The sequence below is a fragment of the Mustela nivalis genome (assembly GCF_964662115.1).
Source record: "Mustela nivalis genome assembly, chromosome: 3".
Classification (NCBI taxonomy): Eukaryota; Metazoa; Chordata; class Mammalia; order Carnivora; family Mustelidae; genus Mustela; species Mustela nivalis.
The window spans coordinates 66,685,631-66,713,295 of record NC_139022.1 but is presented as its reverse complement, the minus strand read 5'-3'; the positions used below and the strand labels follow the sequence as shown (position 1 = coordinate 66,713,295).

General features: G+C 40.3%; 1 protein-coding gene across 9 annotated transcripts in view; it reads right to left on the bottom strand.

Annotated features, from left to right (window-relative positions):
- The window catches only part of LOC309861740 (uncharacterized protein), a 43,572-nt gene extending 31,318 nt beyond the window's left edge, over window positions 1-12,254 (bottom strand). The window contains exons 1-6 of one of the 9 annotated variants that reach the window (XR_014310165.1): window positions 11,817-12,254; window positions 11,266-11,384; window positions 10,266-10,384; window positions 5,386-5,576; window positions 3,489-4,218; window positions 1,980-3,277 (exon numbers count right to left, since the gene is read on the bottom strand). Coding sequence is in view for 4 of the 9 variants with exons in the window: in XM_082724932.1 (XP_082581058.1) it covers window positions 5,447-5,576; window positions 10,266-10,384; window positions 11,817-11,954 (387 nt within the window). In the remaining 5 variants the exon portion in view is untranslated. Of the gene's footprint in view, window positions 1-1,979; window positions 3,278-3,488; window positions 4,219-5,385; window positions 5,577-10,265; window positions 10,385-11,265; window positions 11,385-11,816 lie in introns of those variants that run through there. The other 8 variants (XR_014310167.1, XR_014310166.1, XR_014310168.1 and 5 more) reach the window with 8 other exon arrangements.
- Between the last annotated feature and the right edge of the window lie 15,411 nt (window positions 12,255-27,665).

Here is a 27,665-nt window from a genome sequence, read left to right as displayed (position 1 = left end):
CAAATTTGAAACATCTCCAGATCCAAACCAAGCACGGATTTTATTTGATACACCTGCCTTCCAAGGCTCTCTTTTCCAGACAGTTATGTTTTATTGTTGCTATTCTAAATCCCATTTTGGAATTTGAATTTTTTTTCCTTCCTCACGTACCTATTATCTATTATCGCTGAGCAATCAGTACTGTCCAGAAATGCTCAACAGAAAGTGGAAAAACACAGAAACTTGGAAAGTATGAGTAGTTTAATGGCTAAATAACAGCCGAAATTCTCACAGGTGCTCAAAAGAGTGGAACAGGAGAACAAGGATTGGTTTTCTTGCTTACAATTACATTGACTTTTTCTTCACAATGAAGAACACAGAGTTTCAACTTTAAATCTGGGACTATAAGAGGTTGTTAACTATATATTTACAGCCTCCTGGTTTCATGAGTTTATATTTTAGCCCTGAAAATTTGCTGCGTCTTTGTGCTAACTATAAGAAGCTTGCATTTTTCTTGAGCATACTGAGCACAAGAATGATGAATACTGTCGAGTGAGGAAAACCGAATTCCCTACACTTGTTCCAACTTTGACCTTGGAGAAGACAGAAAGTTTTCTCATTAGGTATTGTTTATGGTTCAAATGTTCAGATGAAGCAAGCTAGTAAATCTGTCAGAGAAAAATTCACGTTTCTCTGGAGCATCCCATCAAATAATGGGAATATATACATGTCATATATTTGAAACTCTGTGTTTTTGTTTTTGGTGTTTTAAGCTTCAGTTTATGTGCCTGTTGATATGTGAGAGTCTTTCTTTTTGGAAGTCCAAACAGATTGAAAAACAAATTGTGAAATCACCTGACACTCAGAAATCTTGCATCACTCTACCCCCTCCCCCACACATTCCCCTCCCACTTGTCTCAAAAGATTTCCTAACAACTGAGAGCACCATCACTGTGAGGACACTGACGTTTAAAAAGATGAAGAGGTGTTTTTTCGAGTTCTCCAAAGCATTTACTTTTACAAATCTTAAGTGCAATGAATTGACCACTGGAAATTAACTTAATATATGCTTGTGTTTTATTCCATTGCAAACACAACTGAAAAGAACACCTGTTTTGTGTTAAAACAGTATTAAGATGGCATTTTTTTAAAGCCAAGTGATTTGAGAGTTTTATTTTGTTTGTTTTTAAAGATTTTATTTATTCGTTTTGAGATAGAGAGAACATACGAGCCAGGGGGAGGGGCAGCGGGAGAGGGAGAAGCAGACGCCCGGCTGAGCAGGGAGCCTGACTCGGCTTGATCCCAGGACCCTGAGATCATGATGGCAGATGCTTAACTGACTGAGCCACCCAGGTGCCCCTAGATGGCATTTATTTTGCGATCTCTTTCAGTATTTGAGTTGTAGGAAACAAAGAAGTAGAGTTAGAAGAACTGGTTCTAGTAATTTAAAAATCACAGTGAAGAAGTCATAATGTTCTCAATTCTGGTTGCCTTTCCCAGGACAGTGAATCAGTCCATGCTCATGGTGGATAGATCCATAAGAGCAGGTTCAGCAACAGCAGCTTTTTTTTTTTTTTAAAGATTTTATTTATTTATTTGACAGAGAGAAATCACAAGTAGATGGAGAGGCAGGCAGAGAGAGAGAGAGGGAAGCAGGCTCCCCGCTGAGCAGAGAGCCCGATGCGGGCCTCGATCCCAGGACCCCGAGACCATGACCGAAGGCAGCAGCCCAACCCACTGAGCCACCCAGGCACCCAGCTTTTTCGATAGAGAGCCGGAGAGCTGGAGAATTTCAAAGTAGATTAGCTGTGTTATAGTTAGTGGATGAACCCCCAAAGAGAATGCTAGTACACACTGAGTTTTGACATTTTATTCACCGGTTATCAATTATTAATATATTATTGGTCCCTGCCATATTAGCTATTATTGTTATTACTATTATTATCTGCTCTGCTCATTGTTACATTTCCACTACAGAAATGAGGACTTGGCACATAAAAGGCAATCAATAAGTATTTATTGAATGAATGGATGATTCCGTTAAGAGATAGGAATTACCACCTAAAAAAGAGTATTTTTCACTTGTCTTACTAAAAACAGTACTTGATAATTAAACAGTACTTGATAATTAGCTATATTTAATTTATTTTCTTTCAGACCCTTCCTTGCTAAAACTTTGCTTTTCTTCTATCTCTGCCACTGAGAGTCAGTGAAGTTAGACACTCAGCTTCAAGTTAATTTCCTCCTATTTGTGGATGTCCTCCATGTATATGCCTTTCAGCCAGTGTAATCTTTCCAAGTTCTTGTTGACTGTAAGCGCTTGAAAGCTCTTTATTGTTGAAGGAATGAGAAGACTGACATCCATTGTGTCTCAGTTGGTGACAGAAGTGTGTGACACTGAACAAGACCTTTATCCTCTGTTTATCCATCTGGAAAATGAGAACAACAATACTCACTAGTCTAGTATGGAGGTGATTGCCAAGGACTTTGTGATCCACACAAGGAAGGTGATATTTTAGTTGCTACATATTACAGATGTTTCCCTTTGATTAATTGGGTGTTCAGGTACTGGAGCACTTTCAGAGATGTTAAGCAAAGAAAAAGAAAAAAGAGAAAGAGAAAACAAAAGCAGAGATTGGTTTATGGATTTAAAATAATGTTTACATGCTTCCTTAATGCTTTAACTTTACATTTGATAATCTACAGTCAGAGATTAGAGATAATTAGTGCTTTTTAACCAGGCTGTGCCCACACTCCCCTGTGGAAGCTTTGAGTCTACATATGCCTTGGGCCCACCTTCTTTTCCCTTGATTAAGAACCAGGTTCCAGATCAATCTTTTTTTTAATGAACGAGAACATTGAGCGACAGCTGGTAAATGTAACATAAGGACTAAAATCCTCCTCTTCTGACTTCTGATGGGTTTTTATTTATATGCAATATGAGGTATCTAATCAGTTTAATATATATATATATATAATTATTATTTTTTAAAGATTTTATTTATTTGACAGAGATTACAAGTAGGCAGAGGAACAGGCAGAGAGAGAGCCCAATGCGGGGCTTGATCCCAGGACCCTGAGATCATGACCTGAGCAGAAGGCAGAGGCTTTAACCCACTGAGCCACCCAGGTGCCCCTAACTATTATTTTTTAACTCAAGGCTTGAACTCATGATCCTGAGAGCAAGGCCTGAGCTGAGATTAAGAGTCAGATGCTTAATCAACTGAGCCACCCAGGAGTATATTTTAAGTTAACTTTGTAGATACAACTTTGCAGTAATCCCTAGAAGTTTAATTACCTGCGTTACGGGGCGCCTGGGTGGCTCAGTGGGTTAAGCAGCTGCCTTCGGCTCAGGTCATGATCCCAGGGTCCTGGGGTTGAGCCCCGCATTGGGCTCTCTGCTCAGCAGGGAGCCTGCTTCCTCCTCTCTCTCTGCCTGCCTCTCTGCCTGCTTGTCATCTCTCTCGGTCAAATAAATAAATAAATAATCTTTTAAAAAAAAAAGTTACCTGCGTTACTTTACAGTTTATACCTATTTTACCCTTTTAACATTTTTTATCTATAAAGCCTTCTGATATTCACCTTGTTAGAAATAAATTCAACCCCTTATAAGCTTTCAAAGCACATTCAGCTTGTATTCGATCACTTATCACTCAGTATGGTCCTGTATTAAAGAATTTAATGTGGGACTTTTTGTTTCCCTGCTTTGTGAGCTCTTGGAGATACAAGACAACATGCTCATTATCTTCAAGACTTAAGAACAAATAAAAGTTTGTGCACCAGGGGATGTTCGAGCCCAGTGGTTCTCAGATTTTAGCAAGCATCAGAAATAGTTGGAATGCTTATTAAAGTATTTATTGCTGTCCCCGCCAGCCCCGTTCTGATTAAGTGAGTCTGGGGTGGGATGGAGAATTTCCATTTCAAGCAAGTTCCCAAATGATGCCACTCTTCTGCTGGGTTCCTATTTGAGTATTTGCCGCTACTCCAGTAGGTAGGTTTTTTAATTCTCATTTTCACAGAAGTCACATGGTCAGTGAGCGAGAAAAGACTGGAGCCTCATCTCTTGATGCCTTTTTAACCAGGTCTTTGATGGTCTTTCCTTTACACACCCTTCTCCTTATCTTGGAATTCCTTGTATGCATCAGAAGAAATGCCTGCAGAAAGGGCACCTGACCGTGAAGCAAGCTACTCTTCATCTCAGGGCTGTGAATTCAAGCCTCACCTTGGCTGTAGAGATTACTTTAAAAAAAAAAAAAAGAAAGAAAAGAAATGCATGCAAGAGATAATTGCTATTAGAATGGAGATAAACCACCCAGGTTCAGTTATCATCTTGAGCAAATTAATTTACCCTTCCTTCTGTGTGTGTCAGTTTTCTCATCTGTAAATTGGGAATTAGCAATATTTTCCTGTAGTTCACATTATTAACTCTCCCATGTTCAGTCTGTTCTTTTTTCACTATGTAGTAGGCATTGTGGTGCAGAGAATTGCCCCAGCACCAGGAGTAAATTATAACTCATCTAAATCAATCAAGATAATCTTAATTCTCTGGATCACAAGATGAGTTAATCATACCATAGTACTCCCCTCCACCCCCAGAGCTACTGTTTAAGAGATAAGCATCAGACTAAAGGTGAATCATAAGGAGAAGACAGTTTTTTTCTTCATTTTTTTCATTGTTGATGGAGTACTCTTTCACCTTTGCTAGATCTCAGTAAGAAGAAGCATGTTTTCTGCTAACGGCCATGCTACAGCGGAAAATTGGTGTTAGGAAACCAGCACTGGTTGTAAGGGCAGCTATAGGACATAGGAACCTGGTGACAGTATGAAGCCACTAGATTTGTCAACCAGTTCAGAAGCTGTTCTCTGTCTAGACTACCAGTTATGTGAGCCAGCAAGTGCCTGTATTGTTTTAGTCAGTTGGATATATTTTTCCCCTATAACTTAGAGTCAAACACCCTAGCTGATAACCTATCTCAAAGGATTCCTGTAAGAATTAAATGACATAATGCATAAAAAGGCCTTGGCATTAATTAGGATGTAACAGGTATGAATTAAATATCCTTATCAGGGAAGTGACTAGGTCCAAGTAAAAAAAATACATACATATTGATATTACATATTATTGGTCTTTCAAATTCTTCTTTATCAAAAGCCCAAGTGGCCTTAAATGCCCTTGTCAGCTCCTGACCAAAAGCTTCCTTGGAGGTGTTTTCACTAGCAGGATTAGAGAAGCCAAAATAACCAGGTGAGTATTTTTGACCATGATAGAGAACTTGGCTGTAACAGGACAAGATTATTCTGAGATTTATAGAATCACAGAACAACAGGTTAATTTTAGTAAAGAGATTGACAAAATGAGGGGATGATAGGTATTGCTGTCTCTAATCATAGCTGAAAAAAACCTACTCGGTGTGAATTGCCGCCAGTCTTGTACAGAGATGGATCGCATCCAAACCTGGTGCTCACATTACGTGTAGTGGACGTTTGTTCTTTTGGCTGTCCAGCATGCCACCCTTTCTTTTAGGGCACTGTCCTTCCACTGCATCAGACATGTGATTCCTTTGGGGCTGCCAAATATCATGTAGTTTCCGTTATTACTAGGCCAAAATAAAATTACGGTTATTTAATAATTACATTTATAGTCATTGACCCACCCCAAGCATATTAAAATTCACATTTAAAAAAATATTTGAGAGAGAGAGAGAGAGCAGCAGAGGGAGAGGAAAAAGCAGGCTCCCCACAGAGCAGGGAGCCCCGTGTACAACTCCATCCCAGGGCCCTGGAATCATGACCTGAGCCAAAGGCTGATGCTTAATGGACTGAGCCACTCAGGCGCGCCGAAAATTCAAGTTTTAAAAGGAAGCAAGAAAGGATAGTAGAGGACACATAACCTTTGGTCAATAGATGATTCTATTATATCATAATTCTAGGATCTGGAATACCCTGCAAGTGTATTAGACTCCCCCCCCCCCCAAAAAAAAATTGTAAGAATTTGCTTGGGGGAGATGGAGTAGATCCATTTCAAAAAAGTATGAACTTGAGGGTACATTTTAGAGGGGAAGAAGCTTGCAAGTCACCAGAACATGCCCCAGACTTATGTGTGGTGTGTGTGTGTGTGTGTGTGATTTTGTGTCATTGCCTCATTGTTGGCACTTTGTCAGTACTCAAGAAAACCAGATTGAAAATTTGGAATCTGTGCTTCAGTGGATTGAAACTGACTTCTAGTCACTAAGGAAAAATCAAAACAAAACACACAAGAATTTAGAGAGGATATTTTTCTGCCAACAAATAATTTTTCCTTGATGTTATTTCTTAGTTGGGCCAATATTTCAATGGAAAAAATAGATAGATTGGTCAAGAGTTCAGTATAACTTTTTGTGACATTTGACCTTAAGTGACATAATAAAATTAATGACAGAAAATAGTATTCTTTCATATGGATGCATGTGTGACTTGGTCTCACATAGACTATTTAAGAGGAAAAAGCAGAAAAGATCATCTGATGGCATTTTGTTTTATTTGAAATGTTAACTCTTAAGCTAATTTATTTATTCAATTAATATTTTTGCCAGGTACTATTATAACCACTTGGGATATATCAATGAACAGATCAAAAATGATAATAAAACTGTACATGGAGTTGAGGGTTTAAATTTTTTTTTAAAAGATTTTATTTATTTGACAGATAGAGATCACAAGCAGGCAGAGAGAGAGGAGGAAGCAGCCTCCCAGCTGAGCAGAGAGCCTGATGTGGGGCTCAATCCCCAGACCCTGGGATCATGACCCAAGCTGAAGGCAGAGGCTTTAACCCACTGAGCCACCCAGGTGCCCCGAGGGTTTAAAATTTTGTTGTGCTTCTGAGTCCTGTGAGCTAATTTATTTGTTTGCTGAAATTGTTACCATGATTCTTGGCTAAATAGCTTTTTATAATGCCTTGTTTTTGAAAACTTCAGTTAGGGTCTAACTTCCCATTCTTTGTTGAGCCAAATGATACAACGGTAGGGGTGGGATGCTAATGCAGGCTGCTAATACTGCCTTAGCAGCCTGCATTAGCAAACCAAAACCTAAGCCTCTAATGCCTCAGGGTTAAGAAATTGAAACAAAGAACAACCAATCACAGTCAGGCTTTCCCCAAACAAGGCAAACCCTTAAACTATAGACAATCAAATAGTTCTCTTGCTTTTCCACTTCTTTTCTAGAAAAGTTTTTCTCTTAGCTCTTGTCCGTAGAGTCCTCCTGACCACTTCTGGTCTGGCCCTGGCCAATTTGATGCAATTTCTGCTCAAATAAACTCCTAAAATTTGTAATATGCCTCTATCTTATAATGCTAGTTATATTTGGGTTACATACCATTTGTTAAAACATTCAACATTATATAATTTTACATTTGGGGAAGAAATATTAGTTTCATAAATTAGACATAAGAAAGTAACCTAAAGTCTCTTCTTGACAGGGAATTTCAACTGGAGGTCAATTTAAAATTTTTACAATGTACAAGGAGAGCATGGATTTGGAAAGGCTGTGACACCAAACCATAGAATTCCATCATTAAACATAAAGCCACTGGTCAGACCCTGGAAACACTTTTGGCCTTAAACATAAAGGCTCTGGTCAGACCCTGGAAACACTGCTGGCCTTCTGGGATATCACCTAAGTAATAGTAGTTGAAGTAGTAACAGTAATGAGAGTAAGAGAAGTTGTAGTAGTGATAGCTTCTATTTATAAGGAGCCTCCTGTGTGCCAAGGACCATTCTAGACATTGTCTCAGTGAATTTTTTTTTTCTTTTAAGTAGGTTCCATGTTCAGCATGGCGTCCAAGGTGGGGCTGGAACTTAGGACCCTGAGATCGACACCTGAGCCATGATCAAAAGTCAGATGCACCACCCAGTTGCCCCTTGTTTCACTGATTTCTCACGACTCTTCTATGAGTTGAGTAAATTACTTGCTCAGTGTTAGTCAGATTTGTAGTCATTTTTTGACACACCTTTTGGGTATGGACTCCAGGGAAATAAAACAGTCTATCATACAGGATTCTGGTCTATTCTTTGGTGGACAACAAAGAGCCTTTTACTCTCAGAGAGGGTTCTCAGGACTTCTGATGTTGCCCTGCTATCAGAATAGGCCTCCTTGGTTCTAAAACTTCCCTGATGAAGAGCCAGTATGTATCCTGAAGCACTACTGACTTCCTGATGCACTGAGGGCCACAAACCTTTAGTCCATTTGGAATTGACAGAAACAAATAGAAAGAAAACAAATAGCTGGCTATTTTCATCTTCCCTTGAAAATACAATAAGAAATAATTGTGAGGTGACTTCTTTAATTCCCTCCCTTTCCTGTCTCCTTCCATCTTTCCTCCCTTCTTTCTGTCTTTTTGTTTTTTGTTCTTACTTTCACATATCTGATACTCAAACAAGTGTTGAGGGGCTCCTTTATGCCAGGCCAAGTGCTAGACACTGGGGCAGCATGATTGTGGTCTAATGAGAAATACATATTTTGGTCTTCTTCCCTGGTTCCTGGCACAGAGCCCCTAAAACTAAAAACATTGGAATTCCTTGAGTAATACTGGTGACAGGAGCATCTTTTGTTATTCATAATAAGCCCCTTTCAACCATACTTGAGTTTATGGTAATGAGATGACTCTTGGAAGGAGGAGGCTGGTTGCCACAGGCTCCAATCAGGTGATTTAAGGGTTGGAACTTACCTCCAGAGAGGAGAGAGACTGGACAATGACTTAATCACCAATGGTCAAGGATTTAGTCAATCATGTCTACACAGTGGAATCTCCATTAAAAACCTTAAGTTATGGAGTTCCAAGAGGGTCCACATCCATGAACACATCCAGGTGCTGGGAGGGTGGCGTATCCAGGGAGGGGATGGGAGCAGCACACCCCCGTCTACCCATAGCTTTCTTTATGTATCTCTTCCATCTGGCTGAGTTCTAGCCTTTATTATAAACTGGTAATGTCAATGGAGTGATTTTCTGAATTGTTTGAGCTCTTCTGGCTAATTTTCAAACCCAAGGAGGAAATGGTAGAAGAGTTCAGTTTATATTTAGTTGATCAGAAGTGCAGGTGACAACCTGGGTCTTAACTATCGAGGTCTGAAGTGGAGTATTGTGGGACTGATCCCTTAAACTGTGGTTATCAGGGACTAATTCTGGCCAATGACTATCAGAATTGAGTTAAATTGTAGGATAGCCAGTAACTGCTGAGAATTGGAGAATTCCTTGGTGTGGAGAAACCCACACATCTGGTGTCAGAAATGTCCTGTGGGCAAAGAGGAAACAAGTTTTCCTTTAGCTGATGTTCCTTTTACTTGTGTAGAAAGCACAGTCTTTGCCCCTGGAGAGGAGAACTGAATTTCCATCCTGTGCAGATCATAAGCAGCATGAGGTCAGGAGCCGTATGTCTAGTTTGCCGTGTATCCTCTACGTTGACCAGGACATGGCAGTAAGCACATGCTCAAAAAATACATTGCATGAATGAATACAAGTCTAGTATTGCCTCACTAATGAAAGGGTACACTTGAAACGTCATCTGGTTAATGGCACCCTACAGACTGCCCAAACTGCCCTCAAGAAAACCAGAAGCAGTGTGAACTTGGATCCTGAGAGTGGTCATCTGGAATACATACCTTACGAAAAAGTAAGGATATGCAGCTTGAGTAATGAGACACTCAGTTTGCAAATACCACATGTTCGTTTTCATGTTGCTGAAGACTCTTTGCTAGGAAACGAAACACTTGTAATTTAATATGTAATGGTCTCAGAGTCCGAGGCCAAACCACCTCAAGTCGTGAACGCTTTGGCTCTGAAGAGCCCGTCAGGGTCAGGGCAGGGCAGTACTTGGCCTAATGCCCCTCCAGAATAAACCAAACAGCTACAGGAAGTGGTTTCCGTGATTCAGTAGGTGGCACACTTCCTTTGAGTCAGAACTGAATCATGGCCGTGAGAGACAAAAAGGACCTATTTCTTTATCCCATACTTTTTTCCCTATTCCCAATAGTAAATTTATCACAGTCTGTCATATGACATATCCTGTTTAGTTAAACGTGTTTCATCAGAAAAGAAAAAAAAAAATGCAAATCAACTGCATGGAGGCAAGAAGAGACTGGGAAACACAGCAGATGGAAATGAATCCAAGCATCATTCTTTGACCAGAGGGCCATATTCTCCAAGGAGATTGAAAGAAAAGCCATAATCTGGTTTCACTGGGGTCATCAAGGCCCCTGGTTCTCTCAACTCGAATCTGACCCATTTCCAGTGGAAGCAATTAGATCACACTTACATAAACCGTGTTGCTTTAAATGGCGCTGCTCTCCTCTTCACTCGCTGACCCTGGCTTCCTCCCTGGCCTGTCTGCTGGAAGGCTCTGCTGGTGTTGTCCCAAGCATGGCCCTTGTTCAGCTGTGGGTGAAATGATCCTGTTCTGAATGTACTGAATGCTGCTGGCAATGCTGTAAATTGTTTTGAGGCTTAAGGAAAAACCCCCTGGATATCAACAAGTCATAAAAACAGACATATTTTCTCAGTGTGTCTTTTATTTTTCAATATTTATAGTTATGGGAATGTAAACATTCTTATCCATATTTTCATCAGATAAGCTTGGTTTTATTGTATCTATGTTGCTTACTCCTACCCCAGTTCCTTCTGATTGGCTTCATGTCTCAAAACAAAGATTCAGAAACTCCAGCTATATGTCCTGTTTATATCACTGTTGGAAGATTGATAATCAGACTGGAATAAAAATCTAACTGCCATGGGAGCACCTGGGTGGCGCAGTTGGTTAAGCAACCAATTTGGTTTCAGCTCAGGTCATGATCTCAGGGTTGTGAGATCAAGCCCTGCCTTGGGCTCCACACTCCTCCCTCTGCTCAGAGTATATTTGGAATTCTCTCTCTCCCTCTACTCAGTTCATGTGCGCATGCACGCTCATTATCTCTCTAAAATAAACAAAATAAAATCTTAAAAAGAAATGATATTGCCATGTTAGTATTCTGCAGCTGCTTCTGTGAACTATTCCAGTTGTTTGAAGAACACAAGATTCAAAATCACATAGACCTGTGTTCAGATTCAGGCTCAACAAAAAATTGCACAGCTCTGTGACCTTAGGGAAGTCTCTTAACCTTTCTGAGCCGTCATTTCCTTAGTCCATAAAATGGGACTCTAGCATAAGAACAATATTACTGTGAGAACTAAATAAAGCTTTTACATGGTGCCGAGAACAGCTCCTAGCTCATATTTGGTATTTAAAATAAGCTAGTGCCCTTTCTCTTTATTTACAATACCTTTCCATTGGGAGGTAAGAACAGCACTTGGACAGGACAGCTGCATGCGCACGCTGAGTCTTACCCTTCCCAAAGACGTCAGTCCCATCCAGCTCCTTTAGCACTTTCATCAACAGCACCTGTAGCACATGTGATATCAAATGGTATCCTTAATGGAGTGGTGGAGAAGCCCAGCCAGGAAGCAGGCTTTAAAGCCAAAGCCAGCTCTTTGGGACAGGACGGTTGTGGCTGATAGATGACAGCCAAATGTGAAGGGAGTCCTCATCTGACACACGGAAGAGAGCACCTAGAGGATGGGCAGGGAAAAGAACTGTGGGCGGCACTCATGGTCAGGCAAAGCTGCCTCCAGGCCCAGGTCAAACAGGGCAAAGGCTGGCAGACAGGTGGATATGCGAATACACTGTTGGATTTGAAACGTCCATCTAAAACAGCCATCCTTTCATATCTCTTCAATTCCTCCCACACAGCCATATGGAGAGGGTGATGGCTTTTAGAGAAGAGGAGTGGTCCCCCCCCCCCGAATTAAGGTCAAAAGATCATTTTGTACTCACCTTAGAGCCATCCCTTTGTATATATATGGTGGTTGCCTGGTTTCCTGGTTTCCTGACTGTCCCTTCCCCTGGACTGTGAGCTCCTAAAAGACAAGCAGTGTGTCTTGTTTTTGAACCAGCCCTTACCTGTAGCTCCATCCCTAACCCATAACAGATGCTCAACCAATATTTGTTGACTTCAAAGAAATATAAGAAAGTCTGATCGGAAGGACCACAGGAAAACTTCCAGTAGGAGTTGATGGCCTCTGTGGCCGGAAGTCTCAAAGGACGACTGGCTGGATAGGCCAGTTTTGAGGAAAAGAGCCAGATGTCTGAATCCCAGTGTGAGAATATGGGGAAAAGAGGCCAGAAGCATTTTTGAAAACTGCACTTGTGGGCAGTCCGAGCTAGACATGACTTCTGGAGGTCTGGCCATTGTCTCAGTGGAGTGTTGATCCCGTGTATGCTGGAGGCTTCTGTTTAAATAACTACCGGAGGGGGTGACTCAGCAGCCGGAGGATGGGGCGCTCTCAGGCTGTCTCCTCCTTCAAGTGACAAATCACATTGCCCTGGGTGTCTGTGGCGGTCTCTGATATGACACACGATAGCTTCTCTCTTGCCAGCTCATCAGCCAGGGTGCCAAGTCACCCATTACTAATCTGGAGACTGACAAATTATTTGACAGGCATGATCTCATGCCCCAAGCCTGGAGCCGTCTCTTTAAAATGGACTCTTATCAATGGATTCTGTTTTTGAAATGTAGAGGCTGCTTGTACAATTTTATTCTATCTCTCCATCAAGGACGTCTGATTAATGTCAGAATAAAGTCAAATTTTGATATCCTGGCTGCTGAAGTCCTGCAGAAACTGATCTATACCTGCTCTCCTGGCCCCATAGACCTTAACTATGCTTTGTTTCTTGTTTTCCTTAACACTGACTGGCTACTTCTTGTTTCTTTGTTTTCATCCCCAGCAGATAAACGGCAGCAGGTTTAAGGCTAAGCTTTAAGAAAGAGCCCTCAGAGGAAATCCCATCTAGTGGCTATTTCCTGAGAACTGCAGGAAGTTGCCATTATTAAAATTTAATGGCATGTTGGTCATGAACTAACAGTGTTCTCTGGATTTTTTCTTTGACAAATGCTGATCACCTTACAAGTAGGGAATCTGAGAATAGCTCACATACAAGAATCAAAAATTGAAGGAGGCCATGAATGAAAATCTGTGAATTGGACCAGCTGCAAAGTGTTCTGCCTGAAAAGAACAAAATAAGATTTTAAACTTTATCCTTCCGCTATTTTAAGTGCCTACATGTCTGCGGGACTGATACCAACCTTCAGATCCCATTTTTGCAACCCACGGCTCAGATGAAGGAAGTAACCCATACTGTCCATAACGCCACTCTACGCCTCTGAGGCCACCTTCTGCCCGCACTCCAGACAGCTTGTCCAATGAGGATTCTCTCCGCTGCATCAGTATATAGAGTTCCTGGTGAGTAATGTGCTCACACATTCTGTTTCCTCAGAGCTTGGCTCAATGGGTCCAGAGGGTCCAGGACAGGTAGTGGTGCTTACTACTGTTCATTCAATTTGAATTTGAGAGAGGACCACACCACCTGTTTCCATCCTCTCTGTAGATTGTATTCAAGGATAATGGGGAATTGTGGTTTCTGTATTTACCCTCCAGGGTTTTTATTGTTACCCTAATTATTATTCACAATAATAATTTCTGTTGTCAAACGGTGGTAACTCTACAAGTCCCCTTTTGAGTCCAGAGAAATGTCGTTCCACTTGAGATAAATGGGTAACAAAATTTTCAGAAAAATTTGTGATTCTAATTCACTTCCAAATTTTACTTTTTCCACTTTGAGCTATGCTATAGTTATGAGTCCTTAGGAAATCCATTTTGGATTGCTTATGATTTTTAACACTATTGAAAAATGAAATAAAAACAACACTTTATTTCATGAGTTCATTATAGATGTTTAAAAATGTGTAGGTAAGCACAGAGAAGAAACTGCAACTTCTATAGTCTCCCAACGCAAAAATGACAATTAATATTTTCGAGTTTTTCCATGTCTGAGGAATTCTGCTGAACATGTTACTTTGTTACCTATTTTTTAAAATTTAATAATAGTGGGGTACCTGGGTGGCTCAGTGGTTGAGGCCTCTGTTTTTGTCTCAGGTCATGATTCCAGGGCCCTGGGATCAAGCCCTGCATCGGGCTCTCTGCTCAGAGGGGAGCCTGCTTCCTCCTCTCTCTCTCTCTGCCTGCCTCTCTGCCTACTTGTGATCTGTCTGTAAAACAAATAAAAAAATAAAATTCAATAATAGTGTACCTCTTTCTACGGCAATTTAATTGCTATAATGAATTTTTTTATGGCTTTTTCATAATATATTTAACTAAGCTTCCTTACACTTCTCATTATTACACAAATGCTCCAGATACACTTTTGTAAATAAATGTTTGTCTGAATCTATTGTTAAGCCCTACAAGTAGTGTCTCTGAATTGAGGTCATGATTTTTCTTAGATTTCTTTTTTTTTTTAGTATGTGGTAAAATTTACCTTAGAAAATTTGTATCAATTTATACTCCTATAGGGGTGTAGATTTTTTAGAATCACCATGACAATCTCTGCTGCAAAATACCTTTAAAATAAACATGTGTGTGTCTGTCTGTCTGTGAATTAATGTTTACTGATCACTTTCCCAAGTGCCACGTGCTGCTCTGGGTACTGAAAGAGTGATGAGGTAGGCAGAGACCTTCTCAGCTTAAATTTTATTGTTGAATGAACAAGCAGATAATATCGTTTCAGGCTGGGATATATGCTGTGAAGAAGAATAAAGCAGTGTGTGTGAGAGTAGGGTGGGGTAAGTGTATCACTATTTTAGACAGATGGTCAGGTAAGACCTGATATAAAGATTTAATATCAAAATGAAAACGTTTCTTAAACTGATACCGATTGTTTTAGAAAACTCTGAATGTGGACAAATACAAAGAGAAAATAAAAAGTGACCTATAGTTCAAGCAATTTGGCTCCTATCTTTTTGGTTTTGGTTTCATCACACACAAACACATAAGCATGCATGTGCATCTGTATATTCCTAAGGTATTGCTGAGTGTACTATACATATTTGCTCAGCATATGAAGACACTAATAGTCAGAAGTTTGTATGGCCAGAGGGTCCACTGGGAAGATACAGTGCTCAGAAACTCCGGGTTCTATTCCGTGGGTCAGCAGTTATCAAGAGTTTTGCAATTGCAACAACCATTGGCAGTTTGGCTTAAAATACTTCCTTTCCCTCTTTTTCTTAAAAAGGCTTCATCGTATATGTACAGGTTTGGTTTTTTCATTAAAGAGGGTAAAAATTCATTCCCTCTGGCAGAAAAATCTGCAACAGGCTAGAGATCACTGGAGAAGCCACAGAAGGCCACAGGACAGGCTCTAGCAATCACAGTTCTGAGAGGAAAATACTAAGAGGAAAAAACTTGCTAATGTAATCTTGCAGATTCTTGGAGCATATCCTCCCACCTCTGAAAACACCGCAGCCAGTTCTCTGTCTGGCGTCTAAACAGCACCATTCTACTTCATAGTTGCAAAATGAGGAGTCTTTTCTGACACTTCTTTCCTCTTAGAGCCCATATCCACTGCATCAGCCAGTCCTATCGGCTCTATCTTTGCATGAAATCCTGACTCCAGCCATGTCTCACTATCTCTGTTATTGGCTCCGGGGTGCAGTGTACCACCATCTACTTGAATTCTCACAACCAACTCCCTACTGGTCTAGTTTTAAACTCTCCTTCTCCTCCTTTCACTCCACTCCTATAACCCTAGAAGACTCCCGCCCCAAAAGACTACGTGAGCTCTTTGATGCCCTCCTTTCCGCCAGTCCTGTCCACCTCGGAGCACTGAGCCTGAAGAGGGCAAAGAGCGAATCTGGAGGGCAAATCAAAGGAATCCTTTAAAAATGTAAATCAGACAATGTCCTACCCACTCCAGACCCTGGAATGGATGCCTGTCTCCTTCATTAGTGGGATACATTTTTTCTCCTCTTAGTTTTCAATGGGGGTAGTAATTCCTAAATAGGATCCAAGCTTCTCTCTGTCTCTATATACTCTGCTCCTGGGAAGACGGATTGACAACTGTGGGACAGGAAACCGTGTGTGGCGCTTCACCCCCCGGGGAGTGACAGCCGGCAGAAAGCAGGCGCGCTCTCCTGCTCTGTCATCATGTCAGTCTTTTCTCAGGCTGCCTTGGCCCTGCTGATGGATGCACTGATCAGCTGCTTTCTGCCTGCTGCTGGGGTTCAACGTTAGCAAGTCCACTTGGTGAACCCAAAGCAGCAGCTACCAACTGCCTCACTAGGTAATGAAGCTGGTGTGTTGGCTTCCGTCTTTACTTTAGAACAGAATTTCTTACCTTATTCATTCATCACATTTTTTTTTGGGAGAATGCTCTATACCTGCTACTGTTCCCCTACTCAGGATTCATGAGAGAGAGGGAGAAGGGGGAAAACAGATAAAAATGTCTTGCTTTTTTTCACCCAGTTACTTAAAACCTGCATTTGGGAAGATGGGTACAAGTTACTGGGAATCTGTTCCAAGGCTCATAGCTTGATTCAGAGTCAAGTCCTGATTAAAACAGAAAGATCTCATACAAGGCTCTTCCTGATACTGTGACGAAACTAATGTGTGCTTGCTTTTTAGCTTCAGATACGGACTACACTAGATGGAGTTGTTACACAAAGGCAACTTTCTTTGCGGCAAATAAGGAGATCATGGGGAGTAATTTCTACAGCCACGGTTCCCTGAGCAGGGATAAAGGGGTTCCTTTTATTTGGGGTTTGTGGAAAATATTCAGAGAGAGAGAGTTTTGTCATTGTGTGTAAAAGGCAAGCAGAGGTTTGCATGTGTGCCCTTAGATGACCTGCCTGTACACGCACTGTATGTTACGTTACTGAAGCTCGCACCTCTCCCAGGGCAGGGGCCCTAACATTCTAATGCCCTGGTGGTCATGCTCTAATTTGTCTGGGCCAAGAGGAGTTTGTTTCTTTTCCAGTTCCAGAAATTTGCTAGTTAGTTTCTAAGAAGTAAACCTGATAGACTTAACATCTTTCTGTCTTGCTGGTGATGGCATGATCTTTGCTCTTTCTGTCCTCATCTCCCATCACACTCTTTTTATCCGTTTCGTTGGCTTAAATATTTTTTAAAATATTTAAAATATGTATTTATGTGAGAGAGACAAAGAGCAGGGTGGAGGAGACAGAGGGAGATGGGGAGGGAGAAGCAGACCCCCTGCTGAGCAGGGAGCCCATTGTGATGCCGGCACAATCCTGGGACTTTGGGATCATTACCAGAGCTGGGATCATTAACTGACTGAGCCACCCAGGTGCCCCTTCCTCGCTTTCTTTAAATGTGTGATACACGCTCCTGCTTCTGTCCTTTGTACATGCAGTTCCCTGCACCCAGACCACTCCTCCCCTCCATGGTCCCCATGATCTGATCTCTCATTGCTGCTAGGTGTCTGTTCAAATGTCACTGTCACCGTGAGGCTCCTTCCATCCACCTATATAAAATGAATCCCTTCCCAACTTCTGTGTTCAGTCTTTCTCTATTTCTTTTACTTGGTTTTTCTTCATATCACTTATTACCACTACATGGATGTGTTCCATGTTTTAAAAAGTGACTGACACAGAGGAAGCACTTTGTGATGACAATGATCCTGACATTGAACATGCACGACATAATGCTTACTATCTGCCAGGCACTGTTCTAAGAGCTTTACAACTAATAACTCAGTAGTTTCATATCATATCACTTCATATCAGCTTCCCAAAGTGGGAACTGTTATCATCTACACTTTACAGATAAAGAGGCTAAGGCACAGAGAAGTTATGTAATCTGCCCAAGGTCACAGAACTTAAAAAAGTATGGGCAGAGGTTTAAGCATAGAATTGGTCCCCTGTCAGCAAGGAGCCTGCTTCTCCCTCTGCCTTTCCCCCAGTTTGTGGTCTCTCTCTGACGAATAAATGAATACAATCTTAAAAAAAAGAATTGTACTTCTGCTCAAGAACAGGGACTTTGTTTTGTTCACATTCTGTCCCCAGGGAATAGCATAGTGCCTAGTATGAAAGTACTGATAAATAAAAAAATGATATTATCTGCTTCTTGAGTTTTGAGGATTAAAAATATTAGTATGAGCGAAGGGCTTCCATCTGTGCCTGGCACATATATAGAGCTCACGAAGGTTTTTTAAAAAAGGAAACTGCCTTGCAGTTACCTGTCACCTATGATAGTACTCTCTATCTTCTGAGCAGTACTTAGATGCTGTAGTGGGTTTTCAATTGCAGATTAGGAGAATAGTTCTCAGGCTTTGCTCTGATCTATTATTGCTGGACTCTGAGTTGGAGTCAAAGTGGAATGGAATTTTCTCAGAAAAAAAAAAAAAAGGAATTTTCTCAGCTCTCAGAAAAAATCTCAAATAAGTGGATAGAATCTGAAATTTTGGATTTTTCGCTCATGCATTTTTCTTAGGACATCAACATTTGCATCTTCTCTGCTAGGACAAAAGTGAGCAAACAAGTAGCAAACAAATACTAACAGGAAAAGATGGAAACAGTCTTAACTGGAAACCAGGAAGCAGCTTTGTTTTATTTATAAGATCCAGGGAGTATGACTTATAACACTAACACTGAATATTCTTGAAAAATACATAAAATAAACAACACAAATAATTATGTATCTATTTGGCTATCTATATCTAGATACAGATACATACAGAAGTCTTTTTGTACTAAATTGAGTTTTTTGGATTGGAATAAATATAGCTGTGTTTTATCATGTGGCATGAAGAGTACCTTGACTTCCAGGATGTTCTGCTTCCCAAATGAGAGAACTTTTGAACTTGGAGAGCAAGAACAAAGAACAAGGAGAAACCTAGCAAACTCAGTGTAGGGATTTCCCACTGGATCACTCATCGCTTAGATGAGGACATCCACAAGAACCTTAGCACCACTGTATTTTCAGTGTAATTTTTGATGTGTCGTTTCTCCTGCACCCATATGGAAGTCGTTCATGTGTTTATAATACCAAGAAATGCAGTTCTACAATGTTACTCAGACACTATGCAGGTAATTTATAGACCATTAAAAAAAAATATATATATATATATATATATATATATGTCAAGAAAATAGGACTTTTCCCTCATTGGTAAAGCTTAAGAAAGAAAAACCAAGACACATTCTTTAAAACTTGCCTAGTAGTTTAGTATTATTTTGCTTAATTTGTTTTGGAAAGTAATAATGCAGACATTGGATGGCAAGAAAAAGTTTGCGGCATAAGAGTAAAAATGTGAAAATAACATGTCATTTGAAGGGCCTAATTATGCTTTTGGAAAAGGCACTGAACTGTAGCTATTTTCATTAGTGGGCATTGACTGTGCAAATTCCCACTTCAATCGGGCCTTGCCATTGGCCCCCAAACCATGCCCTTCATGTAAATATTAGTGCAATTTCCACCGCAAGCATAAATCATGGGGATATTAACCAGATCTCCTTGAACAGTTCCACTCAGTTCCTCCTGGCTGTAATGAATCTCACCCAGCAGTCAGCTGAAACATGTTTATTTTAAAATATTTAAACATTTACTTGGTGCAAAATAAGGGAGCAGCAGCAGCACGTTTAATGGGAATTTTCTTAGCAAAAAGAGGAAAATGGATATATGCATTTACAGTAAGTCCTTACCTCATAGAGACACATTCCAAATCTAAAAAAGAGGAAGATAGAAAATCCCCCCAACCCAAAGTTGCAAAATAATTTCTTAAAAGAACCAAAACAAAGTCCTCCAAACTTGGAATGTCCCCTTTCCCTAATTTTTTTTTTCCTCTTCATTGTTGGTCATTCCATTTCTCTAGCCACTGTATCTCTTACCTTGGTAAAGCCCTTTAGATCCTCACTATATATTAAAAAAAAAGGTTTCCTCCCACAGGCAGTGTTATTGAAAGCAGCCTAGTCTTAACCAGTACCATCCGGCAACTAAGGCAGTAATATGTTCTTTTAATGGAATGATTCCTCCTCACTTGAAGAATTAGCCAGTCTCACAAGCAAAGAGCAAGATAGGTTAAGGTTAGCGGGTCTCTGGATCAGTCTGGAACCATCTCTATGTTTCTGGAGTGGTTTCTGCAAATTAGGCTTAATATGCATCAGAAAAATGTATATAGATAGATCTAGAACTGGAGGAATCCTTGTTTAAAGTAGGGAAGAACAGACAAACTATCACAAGCAGCCACTTACTGTGAGTCTTGTCTTGTGATCATACCATACAGCTGCTTAGCCCTGGTGCTCGACCTCATGGAAGACATGACTCAGCTTCTTTTGCATATTAAATAATTCTAGTCACATTGCACTACAAAACAGATAATTCAGTAGCTCTGCTTCAGTCCAGCCTCATATATTTGTGGTTCATACTGCAAATAGCCAGTCCTGTTGCACCTGATTCTTGTCTAGGACGTAACACAAACGCAAACCTCAATATATCTTAAGAGCCAATGCATACATCTAATTTTTCTTTTGGCCTACATCTCCATTCACTAAAAGCTTTGAACATTTAAAAAATGTTATGCAAAAATAACCTCGATGTTTCTATACAAAATGTAAAAGGATAGAAGACTGTGGTTAGCATTTCTAAAAATAAGGTTAGGAACGTTGCTCTTAAAATGTAATTACAAAGCCACCAGTGATTGTAGTGAATGAGGAAATTGCATTTGTAGCATGTAATTGGCATTGCCAGTGAATGCAGAGGTTTGGTAAAATTTAATTGCTACTCTAATACTTGAACTACATCAGGCGATCATAAAGTAATTTCTAGAAAACTCTCAATACCAACTCATGCTCTGCAGTTGTGCATCCTGAATCATAAGGGATATTTTTAAATCCCAACTCAGGAATATGCTGTATTCTTTAACGATAACAGTTGGCTTGGCCAGGACTAGCTAGCTATTTCACTTTGAAGCTTAAAATTGTTTGCTGCTGCCTCATCATGTCTCATCTACTTTATTTCATACAATTCATAAAACTTAACCATGAAGAGCATAGTATTGCATATATTCTGACATCTTTATGGATGAAAGTAAGAATGGGAAGAAAAGCAAGGGGCTAGCACTGTCTGTGAATGAGCATTATCTATATCTACCCACTCACATCCAATTTACCACAAAGTTCTATCTGTTCTTCATTAACAATCTTTCATCCTATTTGGTGCCCTCCCGAGCCAGGCCTGGTGATTGCCCTCTGTCATCTGGTCTAGTGCAGAACCCCCTGACTGTCCCCCCTTGTGCTTCTCCTCCTTGAAATCTATTCTGCACATAACAGGCAAAGAGACACTAACAGCATCTCACTCCATACTCCCTGACTTGGCCCGCTTTGTGCTTTTTGTCCTCTAGTTCCACATACCCTACCACACTGCATTTCAGTCATCCTGTCCCAGCCGTGCACCAGTCTTTTCCATTCCTTTAATGTACAACTGCTTGCTGATCCCTCTGCCTGAACCAGTGTTCCTTTAGCCATACAAAATACTCAATATTGATTATCTTTGGAGAGCAAAGCCATAGTTTAGCCATTCCCTTTGAGCCACTGGGTAGACCTAGCTGGTTCACCGTGATCTATCTTCCCTTTGTTTTGGGGCATAGAGGAGACTACTACTACGCAGTATGTTTGTAGTCAGTGGAGGCCACGTGTTATACTAGCCATGATGTGAGCATAAGTGAGATCTGTTAGTTTTGGGCTGTGTTTGTGGACCCTCTGACTTTTGCAAGACACATTTGTCCATCACCATTCAGGTCTTGGTTCGAATGTCACCGACTCAGGGAGCCTCCTCACCCCAGCCCAGTCACGCTGCCCACATGACCTTGTTGGGTTTTTCCCTCCATTGCACTGTTTACTATTTGAAGTCATTTATGTGTTTATTTAGTGTCCTCTCCTCCACTAAGGATATTAAAAATGTTAATTTTCATATGACAGGGACTTTTTTTTTTTTAATCTTTTGCACTGTTACCTCCTGTGTCCAGTGCAGTGTCTGGCATGTAGCAGTGCTCAGGAAATATGTGTTAAATATACAAACAGAGTAAAAATAAGAAACATTCAGCCCACTGTCACTCTTTGAGACTGCATATATAATGGTAGATAAACCTCATTCAGTCAGTCATTAATCCATATATCCAGCCATTCATTTACAAATCCATTCTACTTTCACTGAGCACCTCCCACGAGTCAGGCACTGTACTAGACAATGCAAAAGTGAGTAACATGAGCTCCTAGCCATTGAGGCACCCCTTTTGTGGGACAGTAGGACATGTGAGACTATAATTATGGTCCCATGTAGTATATGGTAAAATAGAGATTGGTGCAAAAGTGCTATGGGAGTGACAGAGGAATTAGTGAAACTTCAGATTTGCTATTACACTATCTGTTATGTAATACTTTGATATAGTAAAAGTGCTAAATTGTGAAGCTTATGTTCTGCTATGATTACAGTGATCCTTCAGATATCCTCAGGAAAGTGTTACCACTCTAGTAAGATCTTTGAATAGTTTGGCAAATTCAGATTAACTCATATGCCATTTATTTATTTATAGCTTTGTTTATTTAAAGATTTATTTATTTTGGAGAGAGAGAGAGAGCACGTGCAAGTGGGGAGAAAGGGGAGGGAGAGAGAGAGAGTTCTCGAGCAAACTCGCCAGTGAGCGTGGAGCCTGCCCCAGGACCCCAAGATCATGACCTTTACCAAAATCAACCGACTGAGCTAGCCAGATGCCCTGCCACTTATTTTAGTAGAAGTTCTATTTGTTTGTATATACAGAGTATGATTGTTATTATGCCCTGGCTCTGTCACTGGATGTTGAAATTCCTGTTCTTACAAATTGAATTTGTAAGCCTGGTTAGTAATTAAGTGTCTTTGTGCTTTGATTTTCCCACTGATATAAAGTGGTATCAAAAAATTCCTTCTATTAACTTAAGACTAATAATGTTTGGGGGCACCTGGGTGGCTCAGTTTGTTAAGCGCCTGCCTTTGGCTCAGGTCATGATCCCAGGGTCCCGGGATCGAGTCCTACATCGGGCTCCCTGCTCAGCAGGGAAACCTGCTTCTCCCTCTTCTGTCTGCCACTCTGTCTACTTGTGCTCTCTCTCTCTCTCTTTTGAATAAATAAATAAAATCTTAAAAAAAAAGACTAATAATGTTTGAATTTAGGTTTTAAATATGAAAAAAAGACCAAACAAAACTTTGTATGTCTTGGAATAATCCTTCCTTCCTTCCTTCCTTCCTTCCTTCCTTCCTTCCTTCCTTCCTTCCCTTCCTTTTGTTTCATGTCTTAGAATATTTAAGTTGTCTTAAAGTAAATCCTTTTTAAAAAAATTATTTATTTCTCTATTTTATTATTATTTAAAATTTTTTTTATTTAGGGACACCTGAGTGACTGAGTTTGTTAAACATCTAACTTTGGCTCAGGTCATGATCCTAGGGTCCTGGGATCGAGTTACACATTAGGTTCTTTGTTTTTCGGGGAGCCTGCTTTTCCCTCTGCCTGCCACTGCCCCTAACTGTGCTTACTCTGTCTCTCTCTGACAAATAAATAAATAAAAATTATAAAAAATATTTAAAAAATAGAATTTATATATATATATATATATATATATATTTAATTTTACTTATTTATTTTTTTAAAGTAATCTCTATATCCAACGTGGGGCTCAAATTCAGTCTGAGATCAAGAGTTGTGTGCTGTATCAACTGAGCCAGTTGGGTGCCTGTTCTTAAGTGAAATCTTGAATTCTGCTTTGATATTTAGAGTGCGGTGATCTTGAAAAAGATAATCTCACTAAATTCCAATTTCTGCAGGTGTAAATTTGGGTTGTTTGAAGAATTGATTAAGTTAAAAAGTGTCCTTGGCACAACATAAGCCCTCACTGAGTGGTAGCTGTATTGTTATTATTATCGTTGTATTCTTGAAATACAGTCAATTCTTATTATTCATGGATTCCACATTTACAAATTTGCCTACTCCTACAGTTTACTTATAATGCTAAAATCAATACCTGTGGCACTTCCACAGTCGTTTGCAGACACGGTATGTCCAGAGTAGTGAAAAATTGAGTTATCTGAAGGACATGTTTCTAACTGCAATCAAACAAGGAGACACTATGCCTTCTTATTTTAGCTCTTATAGTGTAAAATGCCCTTTTTGTGGTCCATTTAGTGTCATGTTTTTCTGCCTTTTTTTTTTTTTTTTGCGATTTTATTATTTCAAACAGCCCCCAAATGTAGTCCTGAAGTGCTAGTCTCAAGTGCAAGAAGGCTGGCATGTGCCTTCTGTGTTATCTGTCAAGGAGGCATGAATTCTAGTGTGGGCAGCCATGACATTATTAAATAAGTCGTCTTTAAAAGAAAAATACGTAAATAAAGTTACGTATTGATCAGCTGACAAAAATACTGTGACCAGAGACTTGCAGGAACCTAACCTTGTATTTTCCCTAGAAGCAGTGCTTCACTGTTCACTAACTCAGTGTTCATGGCAACTTCATAGAACATAGCTACCTTGAATAATGAAATCAACAGTATTTGTATTGGAGGCTTGCTTTATAATCTCTTGCTACTTAGTGGAATGCTACATAAACAAGACTATTGGAATTCTCAGAATCACTTTATTCTAAGAAATAACCAGAAGTACTTACCTATGTCAGTATTGGATATAATTAAGGGTCAAGGTCAAATTTAATTTCTGCTGCTCTAAGGTTTTCCAGTTCAGTCTCAATCAAAACTGGTAGGTGGTAAAATAAAACATAAACAGGCAATACAGGAACATAGCTTTTATTTCTAAATATATGACATAAGTGAGAAAACATTGGAAAGAAGAAACATTTCTCACAGAGAGAAGCATCCTTCCCCTTAATCACACACCCAGAGCAGGACATGAAAGAACAAGAAATTGCCTTGAGTGGGAGAGAGGTTGTCAAAAATCCGCTCCCCTGTGAGGCTGCTGGAGGACAGCCCCTGGCTTTGGTTACCAAGTTAGTGAGTTTTCAAGTTTGTGGAGAGGTTTTGGATATAGTTATGGAGAAGGGGATCTTGGGAGTTAACACATTAAAATATTATCCATAATTATCACCTAAACATCTCTCAGAAGATTAGCCTTGGCAGAGAATCAGACATAAAGAAGTGAGAATTGGGAAGGGAAAATCTGAACCCGGGATAAAGATCAGGAAAAGTCTAGACTAAAACAGCGATTCTTAAATCAGAGTGATTTAAGAAATATACTAGAAAAAGCTAAAATGAAAACTGCCAGGGATTCTGAGTTGGAATAGCTGGAGTGCCAGGAATCCTGATGCATAGTGTCCTGGCTTAAGGTTTAGGTGCTGATGGTATGCGCGCCTCCCCTCCCCCCGTGAAGGAGTTGGGGTGCCAGCTCATAGAATCCTTCCTGCCACTCACCTGAATACATTTCTCTGCATTATCCCAAGGATATAAGGCTTCGGTGGAGTGATTTTCTGAGAGAAGAAAATTTTCAAGGATGTGGTGAGCAGACAGGGAGGATGATGGGTTCTGAAAAAATTTGCCTGTCTATAATTTTTCTATAACTGTTCCTGTTCCTTTGGGGGCCTCAAAGGCCAGTGGAAAGAGGATATGTGGGTATTATGCTGACATGAGGAATTCTGCAATTAAAGTGATAATATTCATTGCTTTTCAATTTATGCTTTAATGTTGGTGATTCATGGGAAGGAAAACTAAGCTTCCTAATATTTTAAACACTTAAATCTACATGCCAAAAAATGGATGTGCCCAATCATAGTACATTTTATATACTTCTGTGGCCAACTTTCTGACATTAAAAACTAGTTGCACTCATTCCTTGGGGTTACTAGGACCACATTTTCTTTCATTTCATCATCAAATTTGTTTCATCAACAATTCAGTATGGCATTTAAAGTACATTTTGTGCTGATAAGCTTATGTTCCAGTAGAGAACACAGACAAACAGCAAGTACAATAAATAAATAGTAAATTATATATTATATCAGACAGTGTTAAGTCCCACGGGAAGACATACATGGGAAAGTGGACAGAGAGAGAGCTGGGATTCTGCAGGACCAGGGCAGTAGCCATTTTTAATTTTACACCGGTTTCACAGTAGGCCTGTCATTTGAATAAAAACTTGAAGAAAATGAGGCAGATGACCATGCAGGATTCCAGGCAGAGGGACTGGCCAGGGCAGAAGCCCTAAGGCACAGAGCCTGTGTGGAATATTCATGAAGAGGAAGAGTAGGTGATGAAATGCAGCCAGATGGCTCTGGTCAGGGAGAAGGAAGTCGCCGTGATGGCCAGAGACTGTGGAGCCTCATCCACCACTGTCACGATTTTGGCTTTCACTGTGAACGAGATAGGGAACATAAACTGGGTTTGAACAGAGAAGTGATTCGATCTCACTTTTGTTTGTGAAAGAGCACTCTGGCTTTGGTGTTGAGAGGATCTTACTGGAGGGCAGGGCTGAAAGCAGGGAAAATGTTTGGGAGTTCAGCACTGTTTAACAGTGAGGAGGTCCCAAAGTTCAGGTAGACCAGGGCAGTCAGTAGCAGTGAAGAGGAGGAGAAGGCAGAGCCATGGAAGTTTCCTAATAAATTAGACACAGAATATAAGAGAAAGATTTCAAGGATGTGTCTCTGGATTGAGCAAACAAAGGACAGAGGTGGCATTAACTAAGATGTCATCCTGCGTTTCACCTAGCACTGTACCACTTTCAAAACCAATCAGGGGATGCCTGGGTGACTCAGTTGGTTATGTGTCTACCTTTGCTCAGGTCATGATCTCAGGGTCCTGCGATCAACCCCTGCATGGGGTTTGCTCTGCGAGGAGCCTGCTTCTCCCTCTGCCTGCTGCTCCCCATGCTTGTGTGTGATCACTATGCTAGATGTGAAGAAATTGTGACTCTTTTTCCCATTTCTGGCCATAGTGAGTCACTTGGTGACTTGTAGTTAGGAAGTTGTAAACCTTTCTGGGAACTCCAGAATAAAGGTTAAGTGTGATTTTCATTTGCCTGTTTGTCAGATGAGTGTTAGAGGAACAAAAGAAGTAATACTTGGACATGCCAGAGGAAACACACACACATTCAAATATTAACATTGAAAGCAGCTATTCTCAGATTTATGCTTCAGCCTTTAAATCTGTTAGAATAAGGAGGGGAAATGTTCAAAAAAGAGACCTTAGATATCATCTAATTTAATCCTATCTGTCTTCAGTCCACATTGTTATGTAACCCAGATGACAGTTTCCAGGTGTCACCTGCTCAGGAGCAACTCAACCTCTAATATAGACAGAAGATCAACTCAAGCCCTTTTTATAAATACAGGAAAAACTCAGTGTCTACCTCAATATCTTCAGTTCCCCTTGAGGGGCTTACTACATTTCTTTTCATTCTTTTCCAATTTGTGGTTCTCTCTTGAGATCTCAGGCTCCGCCCCTCTCTAGTGTGTTTTTTCCATCCTGTTCCCAGCATTGGACACAGCCTGGTTTACTCCCATTTCACAAAACATCACTGATACAAGGTCAAGTGCACAAAGGCTCTATTCTTAGTGGAATCTGTATTAACAGTAAAGGGTTACAGAGCTGCACAGTGCAGGAAACAACTTCAAAATCATTATTGTCACTCTCCTACAATCTAGCAGTTAATTCCTATCATAGAGACTTTCTGTGTCTCCTCAGCATGTTGCTTCTAGTTAAATTTTTGAGACCTCAATTCTCTTCTCTCCCAAGTGGTCTGTGTTTCCAAGCCTTGTAAATTCTTTTATCTTGCAGAGCAGTTTAAACTTGAGGTCAACTTTTGCCT